This window comes from Thalassophryne amazonica, chromosome 2 (genome assembly GCF_902500255.1).
Source record: "Thalassophryne amazonica chromosome 2, fThaAma1.1, whole genome shotgun sequence".
NCBI lineage: Eukaryota > Metazoa > Chordata > Actinopteri > Batrachoidiformes > Batrachoididae > Thalassophryne > Thalassophryne amazonica.
Genome location: NC_047104.1, coordinates 3093096 through 3110706, shown reverse-complemented (window position 1 = coordinate 3110706; position 17611 = coordinate 3093096). Strand labels below are relative to the sequence as shown.

General features: G+C 43.7%; 1 protein-coding gene across 1 annotated transcript in view; it reads left to right on the top strand.

The window, feature by feature from the left end:
- Nucleotides 1–17611, top strand: part of LOC117501446 — a 190361-nt gene that overhangs the window by 86202 nt on the left and 86548 nt on the right. Inside the window, 1 exon segment of the mRNA XM_034160351.1 lies at nucleotides 16560–16704. Within this exon segment, the coding sequence (XP_034016242.1) occupies nucleotides 16560–16704 (145 nt within the window).

Below are 17611 nucleotides of genomic sequence, written 5' to 3'. Positions count from 1 at the left end.
ATTGGGCAAGGTGATGATGCTGGAACTTTTGTTTGGTGTCGTTCCAATGAGATTATAAAGATGACTGCCTGAAGAGAACATGTAAATTTCCACAGTCATTGATGATATGGGGCTGCATGTCAGGTAAAGACACTGGGGAGATGGCTGTCATACATCATCAATAAATGCACAAGTTTATGTTGATATTTTGGACACTTTTCTTATCCATCAGTTGAAAGGATGTTTGGGGATGATGAAATCATTTTTCAAGATGATAATGCATCTTGCCATAGAGCAAAAACTGTGAAACATTCCCTTGCAAAAAGACACATAGGGTCAATGTCATGGCCTGCAAATAGTCCGGATCTTAATCCAATTGAAAATCTTTGGTGGAAGTTGAAGAAAATGGTCCATGACAAGGCTCCAACCTGCAAAGCTGATCTGGCAACAGCAATCAGAGAAAGTTGGAGCCAGATTGATGAAGAGTACTGTTTGTCACTCATTAAGTCCATGCCTCAGAGACTGTAAGCTGTTATAAAAGCCAGAGGTGGTGTAACAAAATACTAGTGATGTGTTGGAGTGTTCTTTTGTTTTTCATGATTCCATATTTTTTATCCTCAGAATTGAGTGATTCCATATTTTTTTTTCCCTCTGCTTGGTCTAAAAAAGTAACCGTTACTGACTGCCACAACTTTTTTTTCCTGATTTCTTATAGTGTTTCTTAAAGCCAGAAAGTTGCCATTTGAAATGACTTTAGTTTTGTGTCATGTCTGTGATCTGCCTTTTTTCTACAAAATTAAACAACTGAATGAACATCCTCCGAGGCCGGTGATTCCATAATTTTTGCCAGGGGTTGTACTAGTTAAGGCCTGAAGTGGCAGGCCAAGAAAAATCTCAGATAAGTTGATGGTGAGAACAGTCATAGTCAACCCACAGACCTGCTCCAAAGACCTACAACATGATCTTGCTGCAGATAGTGTCATCATTCAACTATACAGCGCACTTTGCACAAACAGGTGCTGTATGATGCTGTAATGCAGAGGAAGCCTTTTCTCAGTACACGCCACCAACAGAGTCGCTTCAGGTATGCTAAAGCACATTTGGACAAGCCAGCTTCATTTTGGAATAAGGTGCTGTGGACTGATGAAACTAAAATTGAGTTATCTGGACATAACAAGGGGCAGTATGCTGAAAAAGAACACAGCATTCCAAGAAAAACACTTGCTACCTACAGTAAAATTTGGAGGTGGATTCATCATGCTGTGGGGCTGTGTGGCCAGTGCAGGTACTGGGAATCTTGTTAAAGTTGAGGGTCACATGGATTCCAGTCAATATCAGCAGATTCTTGAGAACAATGTTCATGAATCAGTGACAAAGTTGAAGCTGTGCCAGGGCTGGATCTTTCAACAAGACCACTACCCTAAACACTGCTTAAAATCTACTAAGGCATTCATGCACAGGAACAAGTACAATGTTCTGGAATGGCCATCTCAGCGCACAGACCCGAATACCATTGAAAATCTGTGGTGTGATTTTAAGCGGGCTGTCCATGCTCGAAAACCAACAAACCTGAGATGTTTTGTAAAATGAATGGTCCAAAATACCTTCAACCAGAATCCAGACTCTCATTGGAAGCTATAGGAAGCATTTAGAGGCTGTTATTTCTGCAAAAGGAGGATCTACTAAATATTGATGTATTTTTTTTTTCTGTTGGGGTGCACAAATGTATGCACCTGTCTAATTTTGTTTAAATAATTATTGCACACTTTCTGTAAATCCTATAAACTTAATTTCATTTCTCAAATATCAGTGTGTTTGTCTGCTATATGATATATTTAACTGAAATTGCTGATTCAAACAACCAATGATTTATAAAGGAAAATCATGGAAATCATCAGTGGTGACCAAACCTTTGCATACAAGTGTATTTCCAGGATCTGTTGAGTTGAACAAACTAATGATCAATTTGGATAACAAGGTCAGATTGCAAAAAACTTGTGATGGAACAGATGACATGCTGGTCAAGTGAAAGGTCGCATCATATACTGCATGGGTGAGAAGTCAATCGACTCAAGCACGTGTTCTGACCACAGACTTTGGATTCAAGCATCCTCAGGCAGATACAGTGCTACTATCTGTCAGACTACGGACCAACAACATCACTGGAGCCATTGTTATAGAAAGTGAGGACACAGATGTGTATGTCTCACATCAACTTCATGGTGATCTGCTGATTAAATGCAAGGATGGTTTAGTCAATTGTCATGCCATGCTCTCAGAGGATGTCGCAAATATTATAATGCCTCTCCATGTGATAACTGGTAGTAATCAAAAATCAGGTTTCTGTGGTCATGGGAAAAAGAAACTGGAGAAGTGTGTGAATGACCCAGAAGCTAGAGAGCTTCTTGAAATACAGGACAATATCAAAGCTGATATGAAAGCATTTGTCCTTTCAAAGGTCTATGATGAGAATACAGATGGTACATGTGGCCAGGCCAGAGTTTCCAAGTGGCATAAAATGAAGAAAAAGAGTACACCCGATGATGACACATTGAATCATGTGGAAAGAACGAACTTCATCACCTACTACCAACTCCATTATAACTTGGTAGAGCATCCAATTTACAATATGGCGGACGGTGGCCATCTTTGATTTGGAGGCCATAATGAGGTCAGATCATAATTCTGATATTAAATATAAATTCCTCAACCCAAAAAAGCCAGGAAAGCATATGTTGATCAACACTGTAGGCAAAACTACTGAGAAACCAATTACCAAGATGGTGTGTGGTGGCCATTTTGGCCCCCCGCGGAGTTAGCACACACTTCCGCGAGGGTCACCCCCACTATTTTTAAAAATTAACCCTCATAGAAAACAAATCCATTGAGAAACCAACCTTCGCTCTCCACGGTCACAGAAGTTCTCCAGATGACTCAACTATCGGCATGATAAACTGTTTTTTTTTTTTTTTTTTTTTGCCAGCTCTTTGGTCATAATCAACAGATTTAAAAAATAGGTTTACTATCTGTGATGTCAGAAAAAAGTAATAAGGAAGTGTTGATTTTTTATTTATGTTTTTTTTTTTTTTTATTTGTTTCTGCAAAACAGGTACATACATTTCAAATCTGTAAAATGTCCAGAGGGACTCAAAATATCAGCTATTCTTAAAATAAATATTGTTTCCTTCCTGAATAGAATTAGTGTACTGTCCGTTAATAGCGTAACACGTTATTATTAAATATTAAAACCATTCACACAAGGAGTAAATAATATAGTCTTACCTGTCTGTTTCAGTGCGATCATCTTCAGTCCAATGAAAACTTCTGAAAATAATTTAATTAATTGTCCTGGCTGAAGAAAAGTCCATGATGGGTCAAGTCTCTGCTGTACCGATACAGGACCGACATGGTCAACTGCAAGTGTAATCCATTAATTGTGTCTGTGGCTGATGGATCGAGTCTGCTGTTAACGAGCCGCTTTGCGCCGTAAGTTAAAAGTTCCAAGTTTATTTCAAGTTTCAAGTTTTATTTTCAAAAGACTCGCAGAACCTCATCTGCTCATAACTTCTCAGTCTGCATGCAACAAAATTATCCCATGATCCACAAAACAATAAAATAAAATAATGTGAAAATACTCAGTTTTGTCTCCATGTCGAGTGAAGAAGCTGCAGACACTGTGCGTGTATGTTCGTCAATATAAGTGTTCCACCTGCCAATCAAAAGGATTTTGCCAGCGAGAATTAACTGTTGTGACACCGAAAACACCGTGCAGCTCCGACCCGAACCACTCGATGTAAATGGAGCTGTCAGTAGCCTGTAAAAATCCATAAATTAATGGAACTATTAAGATAATGGTTCTGGCACTGATATCACTTCCATCTTCTTTTACGATGTCGGGACCAGCGAGGAAGATCCTGGTTTTTAGTCACGTGCAGTTCAAAATTGGAATATTTATCTCTTCAATAATTGCACAGCAGGAAAGGATACATTTCAAACTGTTGTTTAATTTTAGTCTTAAATACTAAAAAAAAAAGTCATGTCACCCACACTTTAAGTTAATGTTAATTCAAATAAATTTTTTATTATTATTTTTTTTTTTACAGTTCAAAAAAATGTATTTACAAATATTTTAAAAAAAGACATTTCATTTACATTTCAAGAAGTATGCATTTGAGGAATCTTTCTTGAAACTTGTAAAAAGGATCTCCCAAGAAGCTACCTTAGCTTATAAAAGGAGTCCTAAACACAAAATATATTACAATACAATTACAACAGTAAAAAAAAAATCACCCATCACCCCACCCCCTATGGATGCATTAAGCACTCCCACACACACACATTCATACAGTCCCACATTATCTAGAAATAATATTGCAGTTATCCCATCAACTAATCTCATACTGATTTTTGCAGTCATATTCACAAAAGTACGTCAAACACATTAGATTATTTGCGGCAGCAATTTTTCTTACATTTACAGTTGTGTCAGAGGCATTAAAAAAAAAAAACAAGGTACAAAGACATTTAATTATAATACATTTAAATTTCATTGTTATGTACATTATATATACATTGTTTTGTATTATTTATTATTAGGATCTAGCCTGAGTATAATGTAGCAACAAGTCATTTTTCAAAAGTTTCTTAAATATATTTAACGATACAGAGTTTTGTATTGTATCGTCAATTGCATTCCAGATCTGTGGACCTTTGCATGTAATGCCGAAATTAGTACATTTCAATTTACGCTTTTTGCCCTTCACCTGATTTTTCCTTCTTGTGTTATATTCATGATATTCATGAGATGGATAAGTAATTGGGATTATTTGACAAAGTCTTTCATTTTGCTTATATACTACATTATACATCATGCATGCGTTCTGAAATATGTTGCTCTCAGTTAGCTTCAGAAGCCTAAGCCTATAAAAGAGAGGATCAGAGGGAGCATTATGTTCAGACCAGGTTATAACACGAATCACTTTCTTTTGCAGAGCAATCAATTTATTGAGATAACTAGGATACGTATTACACCATATAATATTACAGTAATTCAAATGTGGTTCAAATAAAGTTTGAAAAGTGTTATAAGAGCTTTAAGAGGGAGATAATGTCGAATTTTATAGAATAATCCAACATATTTTGATAACTTACTTGTCAATTCATCAATTTGTTTTTAAAGTATAAAAATTCATCAATATATATACCTAAAAATTTTATATACTGTACTCTTTCAATGCCAATTCCATTAATCTCCATCTGCACATTTTCAGTATTTATCCGAGATCTGTTAGAACGAAACATAATATAATGAGTTTTATTAATGTTTAAAGATAATTTACTGCATTTGAACCAAATGTCCACTTTAGTTAATTCTTCATTAACTGTGTTTTGAAAAAACTGAAGATTTTTATGTGATAAAAAAAGATTTGTGTCATCTGCAAAAATAATTTTGTGTAATATATCTGATGAATTTATAAAATCGTTTATGTAAATAATAAAAAGAAGTGGACCTAATATGGATCCCTGTGGAACACCACATTTTATTGTTTTATATTGTGATTTACTGGTATGTATCTGTACGTAATGCTCCCTTTCAGACAAATAACCTGAACCAACTAAGTGCAATACCTCTGACACCATAATGCTCAAGTTTCCCCAATAAGATGTTAAAATCTATAGTGTAAAATGCTTTTGATAAATCAAGAAATATTCCCACTCCACATTCACCTCTATCTGTTGGGAAAGTGTACACGGGAACACGGACCCACAACAGGGGGCGCAAATGAACGGACAATGGAGTAAGTCAAATAACAACGCTTTACTGTTGTGAATGTGCACAACGAATACAACCAATCACAGAAATGGACAACAGTCAATTTACAAAAGTGTCGTGTGGGCAGGCTCGAAGATAGGAGACGCCTCTCCAAGGTAAGACCGGTACCACACGGCTTCCTCCGCCACAGGACCCCGGGTATACTGGAGCCGCCAAGTCCCGAACTCCCAGGTGGCCACTGCCTCCGCGTGTCGGACCTGGTACTGCTGGCGAGGAACAAAAACACAATTAAAGGTGGGCGCGTTTGCACCCAGTAATCCACACGGCAGGAAAGCTACCTCCACCTCTCGTTGGAAAAAAAGGTCTGTTATCACTCACAAAAGTCACAAAAGGTTACTGTCAAGCAGTCAGCTGAGAATATTACCTTCCAGGTAGAACGATATCTCGGCAATGAGGTGGAGATGCCGTCCTGCTGATATACCCCACTGATGATTGCCGTCAGCTGTCTCAGGTGATGGGTGACAGCTGTCACCGAGGCTGCTCCCGTGAGGCGGCGGCGCCCTCTGGTGCCTGGAGCCCGCACTCCAGGCAGGGCGCCCTCTGGTGGTGGTGGGCCAGCAGTACCTCCTCTTCAGCGGCCCACACAACAGGACCCCCCCCTCAACGGGCGCCTCCTGGCGCCCCGACCGGGCTTGTCCGGGTGGCGACGGTAGAAGTCGGCCAGGAGGGCCGGGTCCAGGATGAAGCTCCTCTTCACCCAGGAGCGTTCTTCAGGGCCGTACCCCTCCCAGTCCACCAGATATTGAAAGCCCCGGCCCATCCGTCGGACGTCCAACAACCGGCGCACTGTCCAAGCCGGCTCGCCATCGATGATCCGGGCAAGAGATGGCGCCGGACCGGGTGTACAGAGGGGCGAGGTGTGATGGGGCTTGATTTTCGACACATGGAACACTGGATGGATCCGCAGTGAGGCTGGAAGCTGAAGCCTCACTGCGGCGGGATTGATGACCTTGAGGATTTTAAACGGTCCTATGTACCTGTCCTGTAGTTTGGGGGAGGCCACTTGTAGTGGGATGTCCTTTGTGGACAACCACACTTCCTGCCCGGGGCGATATGTAGGGGCCGGGGTCCGCCGCCGGTCTGCATGGGTCTTCGCCCTCATCCGGGCCCTCAACAAAGCAGAACGGGCGGCACGCCACACCCGACGGCACCTCCGCAGGTGGGCCTGGACCGAGGGCACACCGACCTCTCCCTCAACCACCGGGAACAACGGGGGCTGATACCCCAAACACACCTCAAAGGGGGAGAGGCCGGTGGCTGATGACACTTGACTGTTGTGGGCGTACTCGATCCAGGCCAGATGAGTACTCCAGGCCGCCGGGTGCGCGGCTGTCACACAACGCAGTGTTTGCTCCATTTCTTGATTGGCCCGCTCTGCTTGCCCGTTGGTCTGGGGGTGATACCCGGACGAGAGACTGACCGTGGCCCCCAGCTCCCGGCAAAAGCTCCTCCAGACATGCGAGGAGAACTGGGGACCGCGATCGGAGACGATGTCTGATGGTATCCCATGCAGGCGGACGACGTGGTGGACCAGGAGGTCCGCTGTCTCCTGGGCCGTTGGGAGCTTCGGGAGGGCCACGAAGTGGGCCGCCTTGGAGAATCGGTCCACTATCGTGAGGATCACGGTGTTGCCCTGGGACGGCGGGAGGCCCGTGACAAAATCCAGGCCGATGTGGGACCAGGGGCGATGAGGCACGGGCAGCGGCTGTAGCAGTCCCGGAGCCTTGCGATGGTCGGCCTTGCCCCTGGCACAGGTGGTACAGGCCTGGATGTAGTCCCGGACGTCGGCCTCCAGGGACGCCCACCAGAAGCGCTGCCGGACAACTGCCACGGTTCTTCGCACCCCTGGATGACAGGAGAGCTTGGAGCCGTGACAGAAGTCCAGGACTGCAGCCCTAGCCTCTGGTGGGACGTACAGTCTGTCCTTTGGTCCAGTCCCGGGGTCCGGGCTCCGTGCCAGGGCCTCCCGGACGGTTCTCTCTACGTCCCAGGTGAGGGTGGCCACGATAGTGGACTCCGGGATGATGGGTTCCGGTGGATCCGACAACTCCGCTTTGACCTTGTCTTCGTGTACCCGGGACAAGGCATCCGACTTCTGGTTCTTGGTCCCGGGCCGGTAGGTGATGCGGAAGTCAAAACGGCCGAAGAACAGTGACCAGCGGGCTTGCCTGGGATTCAGCCGCTTGGCGGTCCTGATATATTCCAGGTTCCGGTGGTCAGTGAAAACCGTGAACGGCACGGACGTTCCCTCCAACAGGTGTCTCCACTCTTCAAGAGCCTCTTTCACCGCTAGGAGTTCTCGGTTGCCGACGTCATAGTTCCGTTCAGCCGGGGTCAACCTGCGGGAAAAATAGGCACACGGATGAAGGACCTTATCGGTCTTCCCACTCTGGGACAGCACAGCTCCTATCCCTGAGTCCGAGGCGTCCACTTCAACCACTAACTGGCGGCTAGGATCGGGCTGCACCAGAACGGGTGCAGACGAGAAGCGCCGTTTCAACTCCTTGAACGCGGCATCGCAACGATCCGACCAGGTGAAGGGGACTTTTGGTGAGGTCAGGGCTGTCAGGGGGCTAGCAACCTGGCTGTAGCCCTTAATGAACCTCCTGTAGAAATTCGCAAAGCCGAGGAACTGTTGCAGCTTCCTACGGCTTGTGGGTTGGGGCCAGTCTCCCACCGCTGCAACCTTGGCCGGATCAGGAGCGACGGAGTCGGGGGAGATGATGAACCCCAGGAAGGACAAAGAGGTGCGGTGAAACTCACACTTCTCGCCCTTAACAAACAGCCGGTTCTCCAATAACCGCTGCAGGACCTGACGTACATGTCGGACATGGGTCTCAGGATCCGGAGAAAAGATGAGTATGTCGTCTAAATATACGAAGACGAATCGGTGCAGGAAGTCCCGCAAGACATCATTAACCAATGCTTGGAACGTCGCGGGAGCATTTGTAAGACCGAACGGCATGACCAGGTACTCAAAATGACCTAACGGGGTGTTAAATGCCGTCTTCCACTCGTCTCCCTTCCGGATCCGAACCAGGTGATACGCATTCCTAAGATCAAGCTTGGTGAATATCTTGGCTCCATGCAGGGGCGTGAACACCGAATCCAACAAGGGTAAGGGGTATCGGTTACGAACCGTGATTTCGTTCAGCCCCCTGTAATCAATGCATGGACGTAATCCGCCATCCTTTTTCCCCACAAAAAAGAAACCCGCACCCATCGGGGAGGTGGAATTCCGGATCAACCCGGCAGCCAAAGAGTCCCGGATGTAGGTCTCCATTGATTCGCGTTCAGGTCGTGAGAGGTTGTACAGCCTGCTGGACGGGAACTCAACGCCTGGAACCAAATCAATGGCACAATCATACGGGCGGTGCGGGGGAAGGGTGAGTGCCAGATCCTTGCTGAACACCTCCGCAAGGTCATGGTACTGCACCGGCACCGTCCCTAGATTGGGCGGGGCTCTGACCTCCTCCCTGGCCTGGGAACCGGGAGGAACCGAGGAACCTAAACATACCCGATGGCAGGTCTCGCTCCACTGGACCACTACCCCGGACGGCCAATCGATCCGGGGATTGTGCTTCAACATCCAGGGAAAACCTAAAATCACACGGGAGGTGGCCGGAGTTACAAAAAACTCGATCTCCTCCCGGTGATTCCCCGACACCACCAGAGTTACTGGTGGTGTCTTGTGGGTGATTGGAGGGAGTAGGGAGCCATCTAGTGCCCGTACCTGCACAGGCGAGGTAAGCGCCACCAGAGGGAACCCTATCTCCCTGGCCCATTTGCTATCAAGCAAATTCCCTTCTGAGCCCGTGTCCACCAGTGCTGGGGCCTTCAGGGTTAAATCCTCATAAAGGATTGTAACTGGGAGTCGTGTGGCGATGTGGGTGTGTCCCACGTGAACGTCTCGGCCCCCCCCTAGCCCAGTGTCTAGGGGCGGGCGTTGGTGTTTAACCGTTCGGGGCAGTCTCGTACCTGATGCTCAATCGAGCCACAAACAAAACACGCTCCGCGGGCCAGCCTCCTTTGTGTGACCGGTGCCCTAAATGTTGCCCTACTCGTGTCCATAGCTTCGTCAGCAGGGGGAGCTGTGATCGCACGGAGCGCAGGGGCCGTGGAGCGTGGGGAGGGCGGAACGCGGTCGGAACCGGAAGGGAGAGGGACGACGCGTGCCTGGCCACGCCCTTCGTCTCGTTCCCGACGGCGCTCATTTAACCGATTGTCTAATCGTATGACAAGATCGATAAGCCCATCCAAATCCCGCGGTTCGTCCTTAGCCACCAGGTGCTCCTTGAGGACCAATGACAGTCCGTTTACGAAGGTGGCGCGGAGGGCAGTGTTATTCCAGCCGGACCTCGCAGCCGCGATGCGGAAGTCGACTGCATAGGCAGCTGCGCTCCGGCGCCCCTGTCTCATTGACAGCAGCACGGCTGAAGCGGTCTCTCCTCTATTAGGGTGATCGAACACTGTTCTGAGCTCCCTCACAAACCCATCATATGTCTGAAGGAGCCGTGACTTTTGCTCCCAGAGCGCTGTAGCCCAAGCGCGTGCCTCACCACGAAGCAGATTTATCACATAAGCTACCTTGCTAGCGTCGGTCGCGTACATGATGGGACGCTGTGCGAAGACGAGCGAACACTGCATAAGGAAATCCGCGCACGTCTCCACACAGCCTCCGTACGGCTCTGGGGGGCTTATGTATGCTTCAGAGGATGGTGGGGGGGGTCGTTGGACAACCAGTGGAACGTCGCTGTCACGCACAGGGTCTACGGGAGGGAGAGCCGCAGCGGCGCCCGGAGGGCGCGCTTCCACCTGCGCGGCGAGAGCCTCCACCCTGCGGTTCAGGAGGGCGTTCTGCTCGGCCATCGATTCTAACCGAGTCGTGAAAGCGGTGAGGATCCGCTGCAACTCACCGATTACCCCTCCTGCGGACGCCTGTGCGCCTTGTTCTTCCATTGGCCGTTCAACAGCCGGTTGACGCCCCTCGGGATCCATGACGCTGGCCGAGATATCCTGTTGGGAAAGTGTAGGAACACGGACCCACAACAGGGGGCGCAAATGAACGGACAATGGAGTAAGTCAAATAACAACGCTTTACTGTTGTGAATGTGCACAACGAATACAACCAATCACAGAAATGGACAACAGTCAATTTACAAAAGTGTCGTGTGGGCAGGCTCGAAGATAGGAGACGCCTCTCCAAGGTAAGACCGGTACCACACGGCTTCCTCCGCCACAGGACCCCGGGTATACTGGAGCCGCCAAGTCCCGAACTCCCAGGTGGCCACTGCCTCCGCGTGTCGGACCTGGTACTGCTGGCGAGGAACAAAAACACAATTAAAGGTGGGCGCGTTTGCACCCAGTAATCCACACGGCAGGAAAGCTACCTCCACCTCTCGTTGGAAAAAAAGGTCTGTTATCACTCACAAAAGTCACAAATGGTTACTGTCAAGCAGTCAGCTGAGAATATTACCTTCCAGGTAGAACGATATCTCGGCAATGAGGTGGAGATGCCGTCCTGCTGATATACCCCACTGATGATTGCCGTCAGCTGTCTCAGGTGATGGGTGACAGCTGTCACCGAGGCTGCTCCCGTGAGGCGGCGGCGCCCTCTGGTGCCTGGAGCCCGCACTCCAGGCAGGGCGCCCTCTGGTGGTGGTGGGCCAGCAGTACCTCCTCTTCAGCGGCCCACACAACACTATCTATAGCATCATATATTTGCTCTATAAGATCAAGAATAGCCATACATGCTGATCTCTTTTTCCTGAAGCCATACTGAGATGTAGTGAGTATGTGCAATTTGTCCAAATATTCACTTAATCTATTGTAAACAATTCTCTCAGATACTTTAGAGAGAGTAGGCAATACAGATATTGGACAATAATTATGCATATTATTTTTGTCCCCAATTTTATATACTGGGATGACTTTTGCTATTTTGATTTTTTTAGGTACAACACCATGTATTAAGGACAAATTTATACAATAGACAAGTGGTTCAATAATTTCATGAGCCACATATTTTATAATTTTACAACAAATACCATCCATCCCTTCAGTGCACGAATGTTTCAGTCCCATTATGATTTTAAGGACTTCAGCTTCATCAGTTGGCTTCAGGAAAAATGATTTAGAATAGTTACCTTTTAGATACAAGTGATATGTAGCACCCCCTGGTGGCCTTGAAATCTTAGATAGCGATTCTCCTATGGAGTTAAAATAATTGTTGAAACTATTGGCAAGTTCTTCATTTGCCTGTTTGCTTTTGGTGTCAGGAAGAACAGTTGTTTTTTACCCTGACTGAGAACTTTATTTAGTACTTTCCAGCATTGCTTTTGGTCACCAAGGGCAGCCTTCAAATCTTGTGAATTTTGATTTCTCTGACTTATTCTTATCAAGTTAGTCAGTTTATTTTTATATTTACGATACCTGTCTTTGTTTTCATCAGTTGGCGTCTTAATAGAAAGTTTAAAAAGCTTATTTTTTGTTTTAATGGATTTCAGGATGCCCTTGGTGATCCATTTTTCCTGTTTACCAGAGAGTATTTTGTTTACTTTTTCAGGTATAGTTTTGCTTATACTGTCAGATATCTCTTGTAGAAGTGTATTATAAGCATCATCTGGAGTATTACAATGGTAAACAGAATTCCATACTTTTGCTTTAAGATGATCTTTGAGTGAGCTTAAATTTTTTTCAGATAATGCTTTAGCTTTTGTGTTTTGAAGTGGTTCATTTAGGTGTCTTGTAATATCAACAAAAAGTACAATAGGAAAATGATCAGAGATATCCGACAGTATAACATCCGAGTCAAAGCGATTGTTCTGTATATTTGTAATGACATTATCAATGATTGATTTACTGGATTCGGTTTCCCTTGTATACAGATTAATTGTAGGAAAAAATGATGAAGCAATTTAAAAAATCTATTTTTGCCACATTTTCTATGGCAAGATTGATGTTATAATCTCCTAGAAGAAAGCAATTTTTGTTACAATTATTTAATGTATTGAGGAGTTCTGCCAAGCTATTTAAGAATAGATTTAAATCTGAATCTGGAGGCCGATATATTACTCCAACAATAATATTTTTATCATTTTTTATATCTAGCTCAATAAACAGGGAATCCAAAAATCCATCATCTATAGTTAAGTCTTCTCTGACTATTACAGTCATGTACATTAACATATACACAGACACCCCCACCCTGTTTATTTATTCTATTTCTATTGTATAATACATAACCATCATTAAGTGTATCCAAATATGTTCTTTCATTTAACCATGTTTCACTGCATCCTATAATATTAAATTTATGATTAAGGCTGGCTAACAAAGTAAGTAAGTCATCGTGATGTTTAACTAAGCTTCTAGTATTAAGATGTAGTATTGAGAAAGAATATTTATTAAACACTTGTAAATTTTCAGGTGAAGTCCTCTTGCAATTTATATTTTCAAAGCAATGCTGTTCAAGCACTTCATTTGATTCAGTTGTCATATCATCATACCCCATTAAATGCAAAATATATATATATATTTTATGATATCAATCAATCAATCAATCAATTTTTTTATATAGCGCCAAATCACAACAAACAGTTGCCCCAAGGCGCACTATCCAATGATATCCAATATATATGATATCCAATGTGTACATTCATTTGATACATATGCAAAATTCATCTGGCCAAGTGCAATAAAAATAAAAATGGAAAATATCAGTAATACACCAAAATACAGTACTTCTAAAACTAGCAATAAAATAAACATACTAACCTAAACAATAATCAGAGTTATACGATTTAAACCACCCTAATACTGCTCTAAAATAACACAACCCAAACCCTAATCTAAATTAAGGCTTCTTCAAGTTATTATACACGCAAACACACACAAACACACACTCACACTCACACCACTACTGACAGTTTTCAGGTGATTTAAGGAAGACTGTGAATAAATGCAAAATATATATGTAACAAATAAGTCAAGTTAATTTCAAATTCAAATTTTTAATACTTGGATTATTTTATTGAATTGAATGTAATCGGTTGTGAGCACAGTTCCACTAAGCCGTTAACCGCTAATTAGCAAAGCTCAGTTTTTAATGAATTTCAATTCACTTTATTTTATTTATATAGTGTCAAATCACAACAAACTTGCCTCAAGGTGCTTCACACAGGTAAGGTCTAACCGTATCAACTAGCAGACTATCATTACTAGAGTAGCAGATTATCATTAGCAGATTAGCTTTTTAGCTAACTTGAAAAACCATCAGGGGGCCAATTAGCTTCTGCTAAATTTTAGTTAAGATTTTTTCTTGCTGACATAGAATCCTACATGTTAGTTCCTGTCATGTGTTTTGCAATCAATCAATCAATCAATCAATTTTTTTTTAATATAGCGCCAAATCACAACAAACAGTTGCCCCAAGGTGCTTTATATTGTAAGGCAAGGCCATACAATAATTATGTAAAACCCCAACGGTCAAAACGACCCCCTGTGAGCAAGCACTTGGCTACAGTGGGAAGGAAAAACTCCCTTTTAACAGGAAGAAACCTCCAGCAGAACCAGGCTCAGGGAGGGGCAGTCTTCTGCTGGGACTGGTTGGGGCTGAGGGAGAGAACCAGGAAAAAGACATGCTGTGGAGGGGAGCAGAGATCGATCACTAATGATTAAATGCAGAGTGGTGCATACAGAGCAAAAAGAGAAAGAAACAGTGCATCATGGGAACCCCCCAGCAGTCTAAGTCTATAGCAGCATAACTAAGGGATGGTTCAGGGTCACCTGATCCAGCCCTAACTATAAGCTTTAGCAAAAAGGAAAGTTTTAAGCCTAATCTTAAAAGTAGAGAGGGTGTCTGTCTCCCTGATCTGAATTGGGAGCTGGTTCCACAGGAGAGGAGCCTGAAAGCTGAAGGCTCTGCCTCCCATTCTACTCTTACAAACCCTAGGAACTACAAGTAAGCCTGCAGTCTGAGAGCGAAGCGCTCTATTGGGGTGATATGGTACTACGAGGTCCCTAAGATAAGATGGGACCTGATTATTCAAAACCTTATAAGTAAGAAGAAGAATTTTAGATTCTATTCTAGAATTAACAGGAAGCCAATGAAGAGAGGCCAATAATCAGACCGCTATAAGAATCTCAGCCAGCAGAAGGGAGCAGTCCCGCTACCACCTGCTTTTGCAAAGAAGAAGAAGAAGAAAGAAAAACGTCCTTTACTTTCAACATACATTCACTCAGACAGTGGGCAGGAGACATGAAACACTAAGCACTTTTCACTGATGGTTTTATTTAAAAACAACTCATTCCAGACAGTTTATCAACATTAACGGCAACTTTTTTACAAAGTGAAAATATCACATATATCTTTTACAGTAATGCTCTAATTCTGAAGGTTTGAGCATTAACACGCGCACATGCCAAAAGGCATTATGTGAAATTCAAATGATCTCTTCTCATCATCCCCCCCGTCAAAATGCATAGACCACGGCCATCTACTGGATGGGAGTGTGAATAGACCAACTGAATTGGGTTGAAATTCTAAATCGTTTCCAGACAGCAGAAATTTTGATCATATTGGTGACATCATATTATGAATCCCTTATCTAAATGCTGAGTGATAAAATTATAGTGGTACCAAAGAAAATAATTTTTTACGACTTAAATCTTAAAATAAAAAAGTGACACTATGCCTTTAAAGTAAAATAACACAGACATGATGTCACGCTAAAATGGGTCTAACTTTTTTAACCACTAAATTCTACATTTATAAATTCTAAATATCTAAAACTTTTCAAGAAATTTGAGAGTTTCAAGTGGACAGACCAACACATTGTTTGGTCTTGTCCATTTACATTCCATTGACCAAAAATAAATAAATAAAAGAAAAAAAAAAGGTTTTGGAAAAAAGTCCAAAAAGTTTAAATCTTCAAAGTATCTTCTACAGCTTTTTTAAAATCCGTGTGTGGAGATTTTTGATCTTTGTGATGTCATAATAAAAAAGAAGCTCATATAACAAAAACCTTGAAAGCAGATCCAGGTTGGTACCCGATTTGAGGACCACAGCCACAAAATTTCATCCAAACCAATCACCCAGTTTTTGCCTGACGTGTGATCACACAGTCTGCACCTCTGAACAGAAAGTCTTCAGAGGCCACACCTCCATTCCTCTCCATCATTTGGCAAAGATAAACCGCCATCTGTCGTCTCTGCCCACCAGAGTAGGAGAATGATTTTAAAACCTTCTGGCTCCGCTCCTCCTGGTGGAACCCGTCCAAAGTTTAATGGTTTCTCCTCCAAACCAGATTGTGTGTTTTCACCAGCATCTTTTTTTTTTAATGCTGCTGAGAATCTAACAAACAGCTGAAAATGTTTTCAAAATGGATGAGGACATTCTGTGGTCTTCACATTCTAAACACTTTAACATACTCCCGCTGTAACAGGATCTGCCATCGGACTTGGTTCCTGCCGTTTTGCCACAAACACGGAGCCTAATGAAAACCACAGTTGTAGTCTGTCTTGGTCGCCTTTACTGAGCTCAGATTTCTCTCTCTTGCATCAACATTAATGGGACTGAAACTGAGGAAACGCACCATCAGAGCTCCAAACCGGTGGTCACACGCTTTGCATTCCAAAATGTGTTTGTCATCATGTGGCACGTACGGTGATGTTTACTGCACAGAACAGCCAGACTGTATGATCACTACCTTCAGGCACTGCATAGACCACTGCCCGTCTCCTGCAGGATGGGATTCTGGTGGGTGCTGTCGGGGCGTATGACTGGAACGGCGCTGTGTTGAAAGAAACTCGCCAGGGGAAGGTTGTTCCTCCAAAGTCTTCCTATGCACAAGAGTTCCCCGAAGAGCTCAAAAAACATGGCGCCTACTTGGGTAAGTACCATGTTCAGATGCTGCAGAGAACTTTTAAAGAGAAGCCAACAAAAGCTGGAGTTTTAAACCTAACCCTAACCCCTAACCAGGGGTCTGGTTAGGTTCAAAACTCCAGCTTTTGTTGGCTTCTGTTTTATTCTTCTCTACAAGAGTCAGACAGAAGTCAGACTTCCAGAGCAAGAATTTTAGCTGAGGAAGCTTCTGCGATTTGAAGTGAAACGTCTTCGCATCAAGCAACCCAGTCCAGTCAAATATTCAAGCTTCTCTATTAACTGTTGCTGTTCATCACCAAATAAAAGTATTAGCTCATCCAATAATTTACATCACTTTTTACCAAACTGGAGCAACCTTAACTTTTGACTCCTGTACAAACTGAAACTGACCTTTGTTACCATTTTTGCTGTTTTTAACCCAGGATTCTATGACATTTAGTCATTGATAGTCCGAACTATACCTTTTTGGAATTGTTATGATCAGACAAATAATATGGTATTATGTTTGGTAATTATGGTAATATGTATTATGTCCTCAGATCAGCTCCTGCTGGACGTCCCTCGAGTGAAATATACGAGGGCTGTCAATAAAGTATAGGTCCTTTTTATTTTTTTCAAAAACTATATGGATTTCATTCATATGTTTTTACGTCAGACATGCTTGAACCCTCGTGCGCATGCGTGAGTTTTTCCACGCTTGTCGGTGACGTCATTCGCCTGTGAACACTCCCTGTGGGAGGAGTCGTCCAGCCCCTCGTCGGAATTCCTTTGTCTGAGAAGTTGCTGAGAGACTGGCGCTTTGTTTGATCAAAATTTTTTCTAAACCTGTGAGACACATCGAAGTGGACACGGTTCGAAAAATTAAGCTGGTTTTCGGTGAAAATTTTAACGGCTGATGAGAGATTTTGAGGTGA